Here is an 18,760-nt window from a genome sequence, read left to right as displayed (position 1 = left end):
TCGACCCTGTGACAAAACTGAAATTTCTTCTCATCACTGGGAGAAAAAAAAAGAAGTGAAATCTAATGCTAGCTAAATGAAGCAATTAAATGCTCTTTACAATGCTGGGGAGGCTTTGAAACACGACAAGCAGAGAGCAGAGCAGAGAGGAGGCACCCCCTGTTGTGAATGTCTATTAAAAGTCATCCACAAAATAAGATTGCCAATCAGTTCCGGGAAGAGTCTTAAAGTACGAAACAGAGCCGTATATCAGTGGGAACGTTTCCTATCTAGGATTTAATACCTATTAATTACTGAGGGAGCTCCGTCGGGATGCGGAAGCCGGCTGTGTTTTTCAGCGTTCCAGATTTGAAATAGAAATCAAGCTAAATAGTGGGGAGGAAATAAAAAATAAATTAAAAAATGGGCGGACTCAAAGTCCCACAGCAGCGACAAATTGGAAATGTTGCGCTTTAATTCTGAGTCAGGGTTCAAAGAATACCAAAAGGCTTTGGGGAGCACTTTAAATATGTATGCCCTGATACAAGGCACAATGTGGAAGAATAAATACTGCCACATGCATCTCCTGACAGGATTGACCATGTTTCGGTGCATGTATTATTCCGGTGTTACCTGGAGTAACATCATTCTATAAGTCAACAAGTGGATGAAAATCACACCTATTCAACCATTGTGTAAGCTCAGTGCACTCTCACTCTCTCAATCAGGGGAATGTGTCACAACCATGCATCACCGCATTCAAGGGGTCAGCATCTCATTTTATGAAGCTGACACAACCACCAGTCCATCTATTACTAAGCTCCATTCCAGCAATCTGGTACACTTGGAGGTGCTATTTCCTTGACACCAAGGTACCAGAGGAACTTGATGCAAAAGTGAAGAACAGGAAACAGATATGAGGATTGAAACCCTAAGCACACAAAAGGAAAGGGACGTTAATTGAAGGAAAAGATTCCCCTAAAACTCTCCGGGCAGTTTTGCGTCACGTCTGGCAGCTAGCGTGGTCTCACGAAACAGACATGCTTTTCCCTCCAAATGGAAGGTACAACAATGATGTAATCCCATGAAGCGACCAACGTAATGTTCTAGAACAGGACGTCATCTCTACTGGAGTCAGGGATGAACAGGGGGTCATCTCTACTGGAGTCAGGGATGAACAGGGGGTCATCTCTACTGGAGTCAGGGATGAACAGGAGGTCATCTCTACTGGAGTCAGGGATGAACAGGAGGTCATCTCTACTGGAGTCAGGGATGAACAGGGGGTCATATCTACTGGAGTCAGGGATGAACAGGGGGTCATCTCTACTGGAGTCAGGGATGAACAAGGGGTCATATCTACTGGAGTCAGGGATAGGGGATGGGGAAGGAACATGACAGGAGCTCATATTCTGGACACACTAACTCTCGTTTTCAATTGGAGGGTTTAATTGCGGCCATAGGGCTGTGGGGAATCTCAGTATGACACCATTCAGTCACTTTGGCTTTACCACATGATGATGAGCCCTAAAAAGAATATAGAGCAGACTGTGTGTATAAAAAGTAATAATTGTGAAAGAAAGAATACACAGAGATAATTGGATACACTTAGTGCCACCATTTTGGATTAGACTCAGTCGAAATTCAAATCTACACTGCAAGGTCAGGTATAAGTCCACATAATTATACCGCCCTACGGTACGGTTAGACAATATAATGCAGAGATTCATGCTTTTTGGGGAGATTTCCAAACTCTGCGACAAAGGCTTTACTTTTGACTGTCATCGTCCCCTGCTGTCTTTGATATTGCTTTCCTTCTGGTCTGTGTAGAGAGACAAAATAATCGTCTGTAGACGACGAGAGAGCAAAAGCCAGCTACTGTAGGGCTGACATTTTGTTTTTGTCTCTTTCACTTCACTGCATGAGCGGTCCTAGGGACTGGAACAAAATAAGAATGAAATGAACAAGGCAGTTATCCTGCTGACCCCTTTGAGCACAGTCCTGGTGGCAGACTCTCTGTCATGTCTGGGTGACTTCACCAAGTGTCCAGGCAGTCGGAGCACCACTGCTACAGCAACGCCGCGTTGGCACTCCTCGGTTTTGCTCTCAAGGTGCCATTCCATATCTGTAATAGCGGAATTGCTGTTTTCTAATTGCTCTCCTTATTAATTTTCCATTCTAGCAGCCACACACCAAATTACAGAGATTACATCTGAATAGTGGTTACAGGCTCTCAACGCTGCTGATGCAGAAGGACAGAAGAGAGCGAGAAGTGCAGAGAAAAAGAGGGAGAGGGCTACTGTACAGAGGGAAAGAAAGAGATGGAGAGAATTTTTTCGCCCCGAATGGACGGGAGTGGTTGTGTGGTTGGTGTTGGAATTGGAGACCACATCCCAGAACCTGAGGCCTGCTGAGGATTGGTTTGGCTCGAGCAAGGCTGATCCAGGCACAGGGTGGGACTTAGTGTCTGGTCTGTTTTAGGGGGCAGATAGCAGAGAGATGATAGGGACTAGCCCCCTTGACAAGGCTGCGTTACGCCAGACAGACTTCCTCCAATACACACCAGGGAGAGTCCAAGCACTGCTGTCATCCCTACTCGCCAATTCCGTCTGTGGGCCATAAATCAGCCCGGAGCCCTGGCTCCTGCGGGAGCACAAGATGGAGTGTGATGGTCTTGTTTTTACAAACAGTGGAGGGGCACCCTTAGCCGCGCCATGCAAGCCATCATTCTCCGCACAGCGCAGAGGCCTTTCCCTCTCCCAGTAGCATCTGGTTCACTCACATCCAACTCCCTCTTTCCCCCCTCTTCATCCTCGTTCCTCCTCCCCTTCCCACTCCCTGGCCAGCCCATCTTCTGTCCTCATTCTCCCCCCCCAACCCGCCCCTCTTCCCTCTTCCTCTCTTATCTCATCTGCGTCATTCTGTCTGTCTCACGTACATCAGTTTAATTAAATAAATCCTACTGAAAATACCTCTTCTTTTTTTCTTGTGTATCCCATCCTCCAGACTTTCACTTCCTCTTCTTGCTAGATATTAATTATTAAGGAAATGAGACTCTCTGGGCGGGCTTGTTAAGGCTGGCGTACGGACGGCCAAGCAGAGGGCTTGATGCAGCCTTACCGCCCTTTCTGAACATTAGTACCAGTCAATTTATCAGAAAGTGATTTGCTATCCGCTCTGTGGAGAGCTGGTGAGTGTGTCTGACAGCTAGTCGCTTCTACCCAGCCAGGCTGCGGCTCCAGGAAAGCTAATGCAAACTGACAGCATCACTTCTATCTGCGATCAACAACACCCGACCCAATTTTTATCTATTCTTTATTAAATTTTTTAAGTGTTGCTTTCATCAACTACTTTAGCAGTCATAATTAAATCATGACTGATTCAGTATAGGCACCCCTCCCCGTCCTCGCTCCTGGTCTGTTGGTCTTGCCTCGAGAATTCCATAGCAGGTCGAGCTTAAAGAATGAATTTCCAAACCGGTGTTGACAAACAATGCAGCAGCTTCTAAATTGGTACAAACAGCATCTGCTTAACAGCTGTGTAACTACGGCGGGAGAGAGAAAAGGCATTTTCTGTGTCGTTTTATAAATCACTTTGTCATCGTGGTGCAATGTTTTGTTCAAAGGAAGAGGCGTCGGCCAATGGACTGCTTGATGTAGTGGTAACAAGGCAAGCTGGTTGTCATGATGACATACAGTAAGCGGTGGGGGTAGATGGGGTGGGGCTGGTTTCTGGATACTGCCACCACTGATAAGTTATTCTATTTGTCTGAAAGGGATCTTTCCACACCTTTCCCCAGCGCGCCTCTATTCTTACAATCAATGGCATCCAGAGGTCACAGTGCTTGGGTGAAGGTTCTGGAAATGCCATGTCTGTGGGGCCTTACCCTTGGCCTCAAACATGACATATGGAGATCCGGAGCGCTCCAAGGGACAGATTTCACAAGTGATCATGACTGATCTGCCGTGATCTATAGGTCGCTTGGATCAGTGGAGGTAATAATTCATGCAGCGGCCTTCCCATGATGCCACAGGAGCCATGGGCTGCAGGCCTTCACCACGACAGCACACATCTGAACTGGAGCTAACCCAGGTTGACACACTTGAAGAGCCAAGCAGGGCTCAGCCTGCTTGAACTGGACTAAACAGGGCTGAGAATGGAAGTGTGTGTGTGTGTGTGTGTCTGTGTGTGCACCCGCATGTGTCTGCAATCAAAGATGGCATCCATTTGCCCCCACTGTGCCAGGCCGAGCACTGTAGCGCCCTAAACGGGCCTGGATCAGGGTGTACTGAATGGAGCCCTGCTGTTCAACCATGCATGCACACACTGTGGGTTAGGCCAAGGTACCAGAGACAGGAGGGCTAGAACAGGATCCCTTTCTGGGAGTCCTTGCTGTGGTCTTCCAGCTGACTGGCTCCTTTGATGAAGGAGGACACAGTCTAGTGGGTGCTCACCCACCAAAGTACCCTCCTAACGGCAGACCTCAAATTAACCTGGTTGCGGTGCTCCAGGCACACTACAACGGCATGCAATCCCAACGCATCGCACGCCAACCGATAGTCACTCCTAGTTGCTGCCCGCCATGCCATCCTACTGCATGCCCGTTTTTCTCATTTTGCCTGCAATACATCCGGCAGAGGACATCTTTAAATACACTGGAACAAATGCTGCATTTCTGTGTTTAAGCTTGACCGAGCTAGCAAGCTAATTTGCTCCTAAACCCTTGAGTCTGGGAAAAGCGACGGGGACGGCAGCAGACAGTCAATTACATCTGCAAATGGGGGCCGAGCTGGGCTTTTGGGGTTGGAATGGAGTGGGGGATGGGGGATAGGGGACAGAAGGATGGAGGATAGAGTCCAGGGAGGGGGAGGATGGGGGGGGGGGTGGCGCTGAGGGATCAAAGCCCCCTGCTCGACTGCAGCTCTGCTCAGGATGAAATGATCTGTGAGGAGCAGTCTGCCGAGGCTCTCTCCCATCTCCAAGGAAACAAACATATTTAAGGAGGGGCTTCTGAATGGGGTAGGGTTTTATTTTTGGTGCAAAACTACTTGAGATGTATAAAACGAAACATTCGAGTCAGTTGAGGGGAATGGATTTGAGGCTGAACATGCCTTTCAACCTCCACCTCAGACTAATACACAAACCCATTACACTCTCACTGTGGAGTACTTTGATTCTTTTTTTTCCCTCATCCCAAGTGTCCTACTCTGATGAAATGCAGACAGACACACAAACCCACCTGGACTTCTCACAGCCAGCCCTCAACGAATCAATGTACTGTATCTTGTCCTCCAGAGCAAAGCCCCATTCACTGGGCCGGCATATTAACATCTCCAGACACCCTCTCCCAGCTTCCTGTGTGAGACTCAGCACTGCTTCAACACAGACTTCTTCAATAATTAATAGTATATGCCTTCTCATTCAGTCATGTTCGCTCTGTGTCAGCCAGGACTATATGTGTTTTATATTCTGTTTCATCTCAATGTAAAAAGTACCAGCATTCTCTCTTCCCTCATGCCATTTCTTCCCGTTATTTCTTCTACTTTTCTTCCCTGCCCCCCCACCCTTCATTTTTTTCTTTCCTTTTTCTCACTACCCTTGTCCCTTTTTCTGCTACTTTAACAATCTCTGGAAGTAGGACAATGTAGCATGCGGTGCGCCAGGCAAGGCAGGTTTGGCTGTGCATGCAGAAACATTTAAGCAGGGTTGGACCTCCTGGGAAGAGCCAGCGGTCCAGTGGAGTCTGATAAGAGAGCCAGCCAGTGGGCCCGCTATGCTACAGGCTCAGGTCACTCTGCTTCTGAGGCCACAGGTTCACCAGAGCACTCCCAGCCAGTCCAACCTGAACAAAATCTCTGTGAATTTGACAGATGAGGTCTCCAAGGAATGGAGTGAAAACACTCATCGACACACGCACGCCCACACACGCATTGTATTTATACCTCCAGCACACTGCATGAAAAGTAGCAATTGTGCTTGCAAAGACATCTATTGCTGCCTTGTATTAGAGCCAAGTGTAAACGCGGTCTTAGTCTGTGTTGGACGTCCCATTTTCTTTTGTAGCCTCAAAATATGTTGTTTGTCATCTGGGAGTCTGATCCTCTACCAGGTTATCCATTGTTCCCATCCGAGAACCCTGGCAGAGGCAGGCACTTAATATCACAGTCAGAGCACATGTCCACGTCGCTCTGTACAGCCACCCACCCAGAGGCAGGCTACAGAGTAGATTGTCAGCACCAAGGCAATCCCAGGCAGGCTGTCGGTATCTCAGACACGCAGACAGGAGTAGAGGAGGGAGACAGACTGAGGTGAGAGAAAGAGAGAGAAAAGAAAACGTAGCAGTACATGTCTGCTTTGAGAAGCACGACTACGGCACAAGGGGAGCACGGTAGTGGTGTCTTAATTGGAGTTCCTAGGTCCTGTGCCCGCTCTTGCTGCCACGCTGAGGTGTGACATTAAACTCCCCATGTGGAGGGGCAGGGAGGCACAGAGGAACTGGAGGGGAAGTGACTGGTGTCAGGGAACCATGGTGCTCCTCCTAGAACCCTAGTCCTGCTAGAACCCCTGTTGCTCTGCCCGTCACTCGACTGGGCCCTGAGAAGTAGGTTGAGATGCGCATGTGTGCATGCATGCATGGTCAAATGCAAATGTGTACACACACACACACAAAAGACACAGCCAGGCTTAAAGGCACAGACAGACGCACATAACAAGGTTAGGTCCTGGAAGGGTCAGGGAGTGGAGAAGCCCCAGACATGTCCTTAAGGAAACCATTGTTAAATTAACTAATAATCTTGTGCAGCAGGATATTAAATTAGACGTCTATTGTAAGCTTTGCAGGATATCAATGTCAGCTGATTCTGTTCTGATTCTGGTTTATTAGGTTTCTTGTTTTAGGTCTTTGTGATGCTAATGCAATATGAGTTGAACTGAGGCACAAGATATCTATTATAGTCGTGGTTATGGTGCTGTTATCAATTGGCCAACAGAAGAACAAGGGGCCTGAGCCCCCCACTGTGGTGCCCGTTTGGGGCAGTGGAAGGTCTGGCCCTGGCCCTCTATCTGCCATCTACTCGGACAGTCTGGGTATTGTTTAATAGGAAGTGCATGACAACAAGCACATCATTAAAAACTGCAATTTTGAGGCTTTCCTGCCATTAAACTTAACAGTCAACATCTCCCATTAATTTTATACTCCTTTGAAAAGGGGTATGAGGGGAAGGGGTCTGAATATCATAATTGGCTGGCCTTAACAGTGTAAGAATGGAATTCCATGCACTTCATTCTAGAGAAGGAAAAACAACAACAACCACCACAGACTGCAAAATGTTTCATTGGCATTCCCAGAATGCACTTTGGTATTTGTTGATGTTTTTCATCCAAAAACTAGGTTGCAAAAAAAAAAGAAAACCTGAAGGAAAGCATTCTGCTTTGAAAGGGAGGCATTTGCACATGAAGGTATGGCCGGGGGGGGGGGGGGGGGGGGGGGGGTGGTGGAGGCAGTGGCCTCAGCAGGTCTGGTTTATCAGTGGCACTCACACCGGCCTTCTAGTAAGGGGGGGGGGGGGGGGGCAGTGGGAGGGGTCAGTGGGAGGGGGCAGTGGGAGGGGGCAGTGGGAGGGGGCAGGATCTTCACTGATCCTAACCATTTCCCCTCTCTCCTCCTCCCGTCCACCCTGCTGCCCTGGGGCTTTAATCTTTCATCAATAGCTGATAATCTGGCCCAGCCAGGTGGCTATGTGGCTACCTACACTCCTTTACCTACAGAGGGGAAATTCCCTCGCTTTATCAACATTGCCGCAGCTCAAAATGGTGAATTTCAATGCGGTGAGCTCACCCAGCCAAGGTCGTACGGAGGGGACACTGGGCGGACACAGACACTAATCCGTGAGGGATATATGGCCGAGACGGAGGACGGAGGAGGGTTCGGCCAGATTCTCCTCAACCTGTGCCCCAGCAAGGGAATCCATAGAATACTGCCTGTCACTCCACATGTTTTATAGCCTCGTCTGTGTGCTGTGTTTCTGCAAGGAAAGGTCTACTTTCCCAATGATTTAATGTTAAAGAATAAATCATTTGCCACTGAATATACATGAGTGGAGGAGCAAGATATGGAAATGCCAAATGCCCAGGGGTACTAACCTTTTGTTGCCATCTAAATTACGACCAAGGAAGAGGAGGACATGACTTTACTGCAACAAATTCCAAATAAGTTGCAATGTTATCCGGAAAAAGGCAATGATGAAATGCAGGATAGAGAAAGTGAAGGGGGTTAAAAAGAGAAACGTACACATTGCAGCAATGGCATGCCCGCCCTCTCTCTCTCTCTCTCTCTCTCTCTCTCTCTCTCTCTCTCTCTCTCTGTCTCTCTCTCTCTCTCTCTCTCTCTCTCTCTCTCTCTCTCTCTCTCTCTCTCGCTCTCGCTCTCTTTCGCTCTCGCTCTCTTTCGCTCTCTTTCGCTCTCTTTCGCTCTCTCTCTCTCTTTCAGCAGCTGCAATGATAAATGTCTCTTTGTATTCTGGACAGAAAACTGGAGGCTACAATGTACTTGTCAGAAGACAGCTGATTTTCCCCTTTAACAGAGCACAGTATATGCTTAATCTTTCACTTCAGTGAGGGAGAAGATAAAACAAACGCCTATCGCCAAAGACCATAATGTCCAGAAAATCTCCCCCACGCAAGATGGTATTTGTGTGCTCGCGCATGAGGAGAATAATCATAAATGGCTGCATGGTGTGTGGCGTGTGCACACTACTTGGACGGTTGTCTGCTAATTTACATCCGACACACTACGTGCTACAGGACACACTTGCTTCCCACTATGAACATTGCTGCCTACAGTGAGACTGTTTTTGAATGGGAGTCTGTGCTATGGCTAATGGGGTTGATTATAGCTCAGAGTGGGCATGCTGCCAGCTAGCTAGGCCCAGCCTAGGGGAGGAGGGGGGTGGGGAGGGGGTGGCGCGGGCGCGGGCGGGCGTCTGATACTACAGGATCTCTGTAATACAAGCCCTGCTTTGGCAGCAAACTCCACTGCTGTCCTGCTCTCTTACAGTACCACCACACGCAGAGGAGAGAGTCTACAGCACAGCGTCCTACCAGCAGCAATAACCTTGCCCTGGACAGTTCCACCGCTACTGAAGATACTCAAGGCCATGATGGTGGCGGTTCAGAGTAGGCTAGATTTGGTCTGGGGTGGTGAATAAGGTAACGAGCTTCAACGAGATGATCGCGATCAAGGGTCCTAAGAGGAGCTGTGGTCAGGTGAGCTGCACTGGGCTCTGGTTCCAGGTCCCAGGGATGGTATTTAGAGTGCGGTCAGGGTATAGATGAGACTACAGCTTCCCCTGCCTCCAGACTATTTTACCCTTGAGTCTTGTTATAGCACAGCTGCAGTTGAGAGAGGATGGTGCCAAAAGGGGTGCCCCTAGAGAACGGGGGTGCATTTTGGGGGGTAGGGGGGAAAGGGGAGTCCTCGTTCTGCAATTGGCTCCCAGACAGTGGCCAGAATCAATCAGAACCACAATAGGCTGGCAGACTGGAGACAGTGCGACGGACCGCCTGCTCAGGTTTCACTCCCACCGACGGTCCTTCTCTCTCTCTCCCTCAGTGTTTATCTCTCCCTGCCCTCTCTCTATTTTTCTCTTTCCCTCTCTCTCCCTCATTAACCTTTAAACACACACAGACAGCGCTCTACTTCTGATACTACTACTACACCCACACACACACACACACACACACACACACACACAAACACACTCTCCCTCCCTCTCTCTTTCTAATAGCCATGTGCACACATTCCCCCGCCCCCACCGCTCTCATAAACACACATGCACACCAACACGCAAACAATTCAAATGCAGAGACCGTACATCCCTCCCTCTCTCCTTCTCTAAGTCCCCATCAGCTCCAGCACATTACCTGTCCTTAATCTTCCTCCCTCTGTCCCAGAGAATCCTCATCCCCCTGTTTTCCCATCTGCTGTCGATTGGGGCCCAGCCTGGCTAGGTGTTCGACAAACAATTGTGATTCACTCGGTTTCTGAGGAGATTATTAACACACCTAGCATGCCACGGCATCATGAATAAGCAATGGAGATCGGGGGCCCTATTTTCCCTCACTCCGGCATGCTCCTAACTGAATGCCAGGATTGTCTAGAAAATGAGCTGTCAGTGGAGGACCTGCAATGAGATACATCAGGCTCATTGCGAGCCCTACAAAATAATGAACCGTTCCCATTTCTCCTTTTGATATGTTCAATACGCTATCCATGACAAGTGCAGGGAGATAAGCAGTCCCCTCTTGAGCTGATTAAATATGTTTGGTGTAGATCTAGGGGGCTCGGCACAACCAGGGATCAGGGGATGCCATGGGATGGAGACTGGGATTCTTTTGTCTGTGTGTGTGTGTGTGTGCTTGAATGTCAGAAGGAGAAGGAAAGGCCTTGAGGCCAAGCCTTGCTTCTTCCAAACTGAATCACTAAACACACAGACTTACTCAGAGGGCCTCCTGAAGGCATATGCTGATAATAAACTCAACAGGCACCTGGAAAATAACCTTAAGGGATGCAGAAACTTTTTTTTATAATTGTCTAAAGGCGAACAGAGGAAGTGTTATAGAATTGTCTCTGCTTACATCCTGGTTATACCAGGGGGTGGTTATTACCAGACACAGACAGACTGAGACCCTAGTGAGTTATTCTGAACTACTGAATTAAGAGATACATAAATGTGCCCAAAAGAAATGAGGTTGGCACAATTAGATTTAGACATTTAATTTTTATATTCCCTCGCCTTATAGCACAGCAACTGTGCTTCTTGGTTGTCCTCTTGATTTTCATTAGACAGAATATTTCAATTCTGCTTTGTTTTACATTTCATTAAAAACTAAAAGCCTGCATTGAAATGGGTTCACTGGCGGCCCTTTTGCCTCGAGTTTCAAATGGGTTTTATCATTTGACTAAGCAAGTCAAAAAATCTAAACGGGCAGTCCCAATTTACCATTTGATCATTTATTGAATCAATAAATATCAGAGCGAAGTGAAAGGTTGCCAGGCAGAAACACCATGTTGAGTTTGATGTATAATTCAGGTCGAATATGTGTATGACTTGCAGGGATATCTTCTGATGCACTCATGGGGTATGAAGCAGAAAAGGAGAGATAACACCGTTACCTTGTCAGAAATAATTTCCTCTCTTACCTTTTCATTTTCACTAGACTGCTTACAAGGCTAAACTCCTCTTCCTGTGCATCTCTCTCTCCCTCTCTCTATCTCTCCCTCTCTCTCTCTTTCCCCATCTCTCAGGTTCTCAGGGTCTCCCAACCCGGTTCATGCTGCTGTCCTTGGTGTGACACCTGTCAGCATTTTCAATGGTAGATCAGAGAACTGAAAACTAGAAATGCTGCCGTAGTAGATTTAGGGCAGGTTTGCAGTATAAACATGTGAGAATGCTTTACTGTTTCTGATATTCAACAGGGGAAGTAACTAGCTCGACTGACAGGAAGCTTCTAGATGTTTTTCTTTTCTTTTTTTATGAAGGGGTAGGAAGAGGTTGAGATATTCCGACAATGGAGACACAGAGACTAGAAGAGTGAAGAGGAAGAAGAAGAAAAATCTTCAAATCAATTAGGAGCAGTTGGGCCCTGGTGGATCTACAGGTGGTAGAGAGGGGAGTAGAGAGTAGTCTGTAGCCCAGGGAGCGGCTTCCATTCCTGGGCCTTAGCTTCAGGAACACACCCACGGGGAGAGGGAAGAGATTGATGAGTGAGATCCTCCAGGGGGAGAGGATATGGAATATGTCAGGAATGAGAGAGCGTGGTTCCCTTCAGCAGCTAATTGAAGCAGCAATGGACCCTCTGTGTCTGTAAGCTGGGAGTAACAATTGAAACTCCCCAGCTCGCTCATAAACCAAAAACAATGCCCACCAAGAAAAATACATCAAGATTCCACAGTCTCCTTGAGCAGATAACTTTAGTGCTTAGCAATACATGAATCTTAAGCCTTAAAAGCCGTGGCTCATCCGTATCCGTGAGGAATTAAGGAAGAACTGCGACAATCAAAGGAGGTGGAAAAAATAGCAGCTTTAGCTTGTCTTAGTCACTAGGTCCCCTCTGCGCCTGTTCTCCGACTCCTGGTTCTCCCATGACACTAATGGTTCTCTGGAGTGAGAGCTAGCATGTCATCCATTTGCACAAAAATGGTACCGACTTCACAGACATGCCTATAAAGATAAAGTAAGGGGGTTCATTTCATTCTCCTTCTCCACTCTTTCTGCATCTACAAAGCTGCAAAATCATCCATATTGAATGTTTCGGAAGATGCATGGGGAACATTAATAGTTAAAGATAGACATTTAATTATAGATTTTAAGATATGTCATGCAGTTTAGAATGTCCAATCCATCCAGGGTCTAGTCCACTGACAAAAGGGATTGAAGGTCAGGCTCTCAGTATTGTATGGACACAGAGAAGAGCAGCTACAGTACTAGGAACTAGATGGCCGACACACAGTGCATTGCCGTACATAGCAGTAGGACAGAGAGGATGAATAGAACAGGACATTGACAAAACACTGGTAATAGAATCAGAAAACAGTCTTCGACAGGAAGAATGCCTGCTCATTGTGTAAAGAATATAGGGCCTTGGTATGTGGAGAGCTATCGTACAGGGATTCCCACATGGGTATGTGTGTGTGTGTGTGTGTGTGTGGGGGGGGTCTTTGTACAGAGGTAATGGTACGTCCCCAGTGCAAACGCCACCTTTACATGCTGCTGTGAGAATAGTAAACATTTACACTGTAAAAGTCCCTTGAGGCAGCAGAGAAATGTTTACTCGACTCTTTCCTGCCTTCCCTTAGTCCTGACACGTGAAAACACAAGACAAACACTTAAACCTTTGAATTGTGATGTTTGTGTCCTTTGGCAATTGTGGTTCCCCAACTTGTTTAGCAGCAACAGGTGACGACCCTGGCAGATCAGAAGTATCCCTGGAGGCCTTCCCAAAGGATTCTGAACATGCCTATTTGTCTTCTCGCAATTCACTCCACTCACCCAAGATGCTGGTTGGTGTTAATTTACTTGGTGTCAATTAAGCCAGATGAGTATGTTGGAATAGGTCCTCGTGACCAAAGACAATCACACTTGTTATCCGAAACCGAGTAGCTCCATTTTGTTTCTTGGCAACAGGGTCGATTATCGCAGAGGAATACGTAACAGGGATTTCGGCTAATGTCCTCTTGAGAAAGGATGATGCCAGGAGAAGGAGATTCAATTGTGCGTTGTGCTGAATCGGTCAAGCTTAACCAGCCCTTCATACACTTCAACTGTGTAATTAGACCACTGAGATCGTAATGGAAGGACAATTCCATTTGCTATGTCATTACATTTCTGGATGTGTAAGGGTCTTTGGTCAATTCATTTAATAATTATGTACAGGCCCTCATTACCGCAGAGAAGCACCGCTGCCACAATGTCTCTCTCAAGACAATGAGAAGACAGGCCCAAATGAAGCCACTTTGCCCGTCGCTCACTGCTCCTTAACTAAAGCGAAAATGGCCTAATGGATGGTGTAATAACTGGGCTTGGGGAAGAATGCAATAACAACGCAAAGGATCCAATTGCAATTCCAAACAGAACTGTCGTCCTTATCTATTTGCTATGGTCAAAACAGTGGATGGCAGTGTGAAATAGCCTCTCATCCTGTTTACCGACAATGTTTATTCACATTATACATTCAAGAGGCGTGCATCCGTCCTGGTGAAACAGATACAATCATAGGCCGGGCTGATGAAAAAACAGCTGGCTCCGTGGGCTCTACCCACTTGTTATATTCTTCATGTACATCTTTCCTAATTGTCTCCAATAATGAGATCCCTGGACCAGAGGACCTGTCAGTATGCATTTTAAAAGGCGCTGGCAGTTTTCGGGTTGTGAAATAATTACGGGCAGCGACCAATAGTTGCGAACTCACTAATCATTGTTCATTACCATCTGACACTGCCGAAGCAGCACTCCCAGAATCCCTTGCAGATAAATCCTCCTGTTCCTGCTCCCTAGCACTACCTTTTTCTCTGTTAAATTCACATTTCAAATCATCGTAATTCCTTTCAAAACTAGACCCTGTGTGATATGTGGGCAGTTTGCCTGAACCAGGAACAGGAAGCATATATTCGCCAATCATGATGGGTGACATTCTTTTCTACCCATAATGCCTAAAGTGGTGGGTGAATTAGCCATGGAAGAGCAGCCAGAGGGGCAGATGATCCTGAGATAACAAGTACCTAATTGGTTCCTCTGCCGATCCCTAACCATTCACAATCTGCCTTAGTTCAAATATTAAACAAATACATAAAACCACTCATAAATAATTTTCCATCATTTTTTTCAGAAAGTGTGATTCCTTTTCTTGAGTCATTCCTCCTCACTCATTAGACTATTTCCTGCACAAGTTACAGAGTAATGGCATGAAACACAAAAATGTAGGGCGAAGGAACTGCTAATGTGTTGAGGAACTCACTGGGGAAGCTTGAGAAAATGGGACCAAAATCAAGTGGGGGTTAGCTGAGGGGAAATGAGTTTAGGGTAAGAACGTTGGTTGGACACCATCACAATACAGCTCCAATTCAATCTCATTCCTCCGTAGACATTCTAAACGATCTCCTCTTGTAGCAAAAGCCAATTCAACGAAACAGAAGAGGAAGGTGTACTACTGAGGACAAACATTTATTATCTAACATTGTCTTCCCTTTGAGTGCTGAAGGCATCTCATTCTTTCAAGTGACAGAGATTAAAGATCATTACACCAAGACAAACAAAACATTGCAAATCTTGCTTCCTCCTACTCCTCCACCTTCTCTGTTTGAAGAGAAATGCTTATTGGAGCGAGAGGTGGTGAAATGGCTGCCGACTCCACACACTGACTCCCCTGCTCTCCCAACCTGAACACCTGTGTGTTTCCTCTGAGCTGGATAAACACCCCCAGGTGCATACAGTTACACACAGGTCTGTGCCAACTATCCACATCCACAGATCTCTCCGTCTCGCACTCTCCCTTCCCTGCACCCTCTCTCCACCTTCCTCTCGTCACTGTCACGCCGTCTCTCACCCTTGCTTCATCTCACATATCCTCCCTCCTCCTCCTTACGGACGCTCCCTCTCTCAATGAGACCCATACTAGCCCGGTACAGTGACAGGGAGTAGCTAATAATGAACATGACCCTTCCTCTGACTCGTGCCAGCAGAGTGGATGTCTTCTTAAACGCCAACTCAAAAAGAAACATCAACATTAATTCCCTTGTTAAATGATCCGTCTGAATAATGCATGAGAGGACGCGTGATATGTAGATTTCCACCTTCCACCTTTGTCAGCCTAATTGCTGCCATTCAAGCGCATCTGAAGTTGGCTTCTGTGGAATACAGACATGGGTACTATCAGTCAATAATGTTACCCAGGCCTGTATCAAAGGCTAGGCGAGATCCCTCAACATTAGCTGCCTTAACGGGACATCAAAGGGTGTACATTAAGGTGCTAAAAGATCTGAGGCCTTATCTAGAAATGGCTAAGATACACTGCTTGTATGCTCTTGTGGCATAATCACACACACACAAATGCAACCAAACACAGACACACATACAGACATACTATAAACACAGACACTGAGGTCTTATCTACAGTAGAAACATGCCTGATTGCTCTTTTCAAACATAAACTAAAACATGAACTGTCTCGTCGCATGAACACACCTTTTCTCCTACCTTGGTCGGGCAGCTGGCAGATGTTGGGGGGCACGGTCATGTTCAGCACATCGTTGACAGCCGTGTCCACGTAGTGGCCTCGCTGGACGTCGTGTTCGCTGTCAGTCTGGTCGCTCTCCTCATGCCCGCTGTCCTTGAGACTGTTCCCCTCCAGGTCCTTGAATGTCGACGTGCTACACAAGGACATGGGGGAAAGATGTTGATTTACTGTCACATCAACTTTTCAGACATTCTCTCTCTCCTCTCCTTCACTCTCCACTCTCTCTTTTTTTATTAGTTCTTTGCTTGTTTCTTTTTTGTTCCAGATAATTTGTTTTCCAGCTCGATTATCTAAAGGACAACAAAACCTTGAGGTATTATTCAAGTACTTCCTCTGAACAAAGTTCTGGGTTCAGCTGGCATATGAAGACAAAACGTTTCACAATGTTGTTCCTCGGCAGAGAACATAAAGTACAGCACCTAGCTCCTTTAGAGTGGTAATATGAGAGAGGGGGAGGAGGCGAAGATTAAAGTGTTGGGGCATTTTTGGATTAGGAAACCATTTTTAAACTTCAGCGATAGCAGAGAAGCTGCAGGATGTTACTTAAAGGGCTGGTGTGGGTGCAGTGACTTCAATGGCAGTGATATAAACAGTCATTGTTCCACAAACAAGAGGCAAGCACTCATTCACTCACTACAACTAAATAGAAAGGTTATGATGAGGAAATACTCGTAGGAAAAGGGGAATACCACAGGAAGTACTGAGAGCATAGAAACAGCATCTGCAACTTGCATCTGTGGCTTGTTTAGGTCTAGACAATAGAGAGGGGGTTGGGGGGAAATTCCATCAACAGCTGTAGAGTATAAGCATGATTTCCCTTCATTTGTTTGATACCCCACTGGAACATAGTCTGCTTTGCAAACAGTGTTATAGGAAGATTGTATTTAATGTACACCATGCATGTATGTTCAGAAAGTGTTCCTCTGGAAATAAGGAGGAGGAGTAAAGAGAAGGAAAGAAGGAAAAAGAGCAAAGGAGAGAAGAGAGGCGAGAAAAGAAGATGCAAGACAGCGACTCCCAGCTCTCGTCTCCAGTTCTCTTGTGAGAGCTCGTCCTGGAAGAGAGAGGGCTGCAGTGGAGGTAAAGCTGGCTCTCTGTGATGTTATCAGTGTAATTGCACCTGTCCCAGACCACAGGCCCACAGGCCCACAGGCTCCTGAGGGGATCTCTTTGTACTGTGCTGCAGAGCCCGCACTTGAATGCTCTTTGTTTACATAAACACCGGGAATCTTTTTTAGGGGAAAATTGCTATAATGGGTTTTCAGAAAGCTGGGACGGCCTCAAACAAAGGAAGCCTGGAATGTCCCATGACTGCAGGTAAAGGGACGAATTATACTCTTGGAATACAGCCCAGCCACAAATGCCCGTCAGGCACTGCATTATTATGGATGCCTACCCTATACCCCTAATATTCTCATTTAGGTTGACTTAGGAATGTGCCGGACTCCGTAGGCACACAATGAAAAGCCTTGTTCCCGGCCCAAATGGGTGCTCCTAAATCAGTTAGTTGTATAGTGTACTTTTTATTTGCACCATGTTCACCAACATTCAAGGCACGTCCATGTAAAATGTAATTCTCTTTGACATATTTAATACCATTTAAAATCTTATGTATGTCATATCCTATGCAAGAGTTTTTTTTTCTACTACTCCTAAGTTGGATACAATTTTAATGGTGAGTGAGAATTAATGTTTTGAAGACGATGAGTGATCTAGTATTCTGAATAGGGCCGTGTGCGCATTTTAGAGGAGGATCTGCTTTTCACAGTCACAGGCTGTGTTCTAAAGACCCGTTCTTCCTTCATGCTCATTGTGCAGGATGAGAAATAATAAGCCTTGGTTTTACAGCATGCTCACATTCAATAGCCATGCAGGTGCAGCCAATACGACCACCACAACAATGAGCAAGAAACAGACAGACTGTCTAATCAAGACCTACCTTTTAATGAGGTGTGCTCTGCTGTTCACATAACTGGAGTCAATGGAATAATTCTCTGTCTGTAAGACAAGGTGGGGCGGGGTGGGGGAGGAAGAGAGGGAGAGAAAAACAGAGATGCATTTAATTACGGAGGGAACCGAAATAATGTAACCAGTAATTGGCTTTCAATAGAAATGTTATTTTACACAAAAGGCCCCAGTGAGCAGCCTCAGCTTTCAAAGGCTGAATCCCATTCAAAGCACACATCAGGACGGGCTGACTGAGAGAGCAGAGGAAGAGAGTGCTGCAGTGAGTCTCTCCCCTCCCCGCCTTTCACTCCCTCCCTCCATCCTCTCCTCCACAGCCAGTCAGACCACAGTCTTCAAAATGGAGTCATTAGGGAGGACAGTGCATCATGCAGACAGGGCGAGATAGAAAAGTTTCCCTTTTTTCTTTTCCTCCAAACTCTTCTCCTTAACAATTTTCAAGCAGATATAAATGTGTAAATATTAAATAAATAAATGTAGGAGAAGGAGATGAAATTAAGAGCATACCAGGGGAATCTTAACTTTGCAATTGCAGATGAAAAGCCTCAGAAAATCTGCATACGATGGATCTCTGGCCCACATTAGAAAACATGGTTCAAAGGCATTCACTTTTTTTCCCCATTAACATTTCAAGAGAGAGAGAGAGGCAGTGACAGAGGTGAGGGGACGTTGAACAGGTAGCCCCTGTGTCTGGTTAGCCTCCACTCACACCAGATAAGATGTCAGTGGGGGTAGATGGAGAGTCTCTCAGGGCTTTTGCTGCCCAAAGGAAGGCCAGGATACGACCCTGTCGACAAGTCTTGATAAGATGCAGGTGAGTAAAAAGCTGCCCCCTCCCCATTAAATTCCACTGGAGCGATAATGCAGCCAGATAAACAATGGAGTCAATGCCTGACTTCCTAGGGGAAGTCTACCTATCAAGACCTAGACACAAAAGTCACCCCTACGATAAGAAGTTAATGCAGGTGTTGGAACAAAGTCACTGATTATCAAATGAGGGACACGTTCAACACAGCCCTGCTGTTCA

At 46.6% G+C, this 18,760-nt stretch overlaps 1 protein-coding gene across 1 annotated transcript in view; it reads right to left on the bottom strand.

Moving 5' to 3' along the window:
* pcdh19 (protocadherin 19) overlaps nucleotides 1-18,760 on the bottom strand; it is a 52,018-nt gene that overhangs the window by 5,279 nt on the left and 27,979 nt on the right. The window contains exons 3-4 of the mRNA XM_084690918.1: nucleotides 17,708-17,766; nucleotides 15,729-15,901 (exon numbers count right to left, since the gene is read on the bottom strand). Of these exons, the coding sequence (XP_084547044.1) occupies nucleotides 15,729-15,901; nucleotides 17,708-17,766 (232 nt within the window). The remainder of the gene's footprint in view (nucleotides 1-15,728; nucleotides 15,902-17,707; nucleotides 17,767-18,760) is intronic.

Source organism: Hypomesus nipponensis, chromosome 1 (assembly GCF_054491055.1).
Source record: "Hypomesus nipponensis isolate SF chromosome 1, ASM5449105v1, whole genome shotgun sequence".
NCBI lineage: Eukaryota > Metazoa > Chordata > Actinopteri > Osmeriformes > Osmeridae > Hypomesus > Hypomesus nipponensis.
Note: the sequence above shows the minus strand (reverse complement) of the source record. Positions and strands in the feature narration are given on the sequence as shown.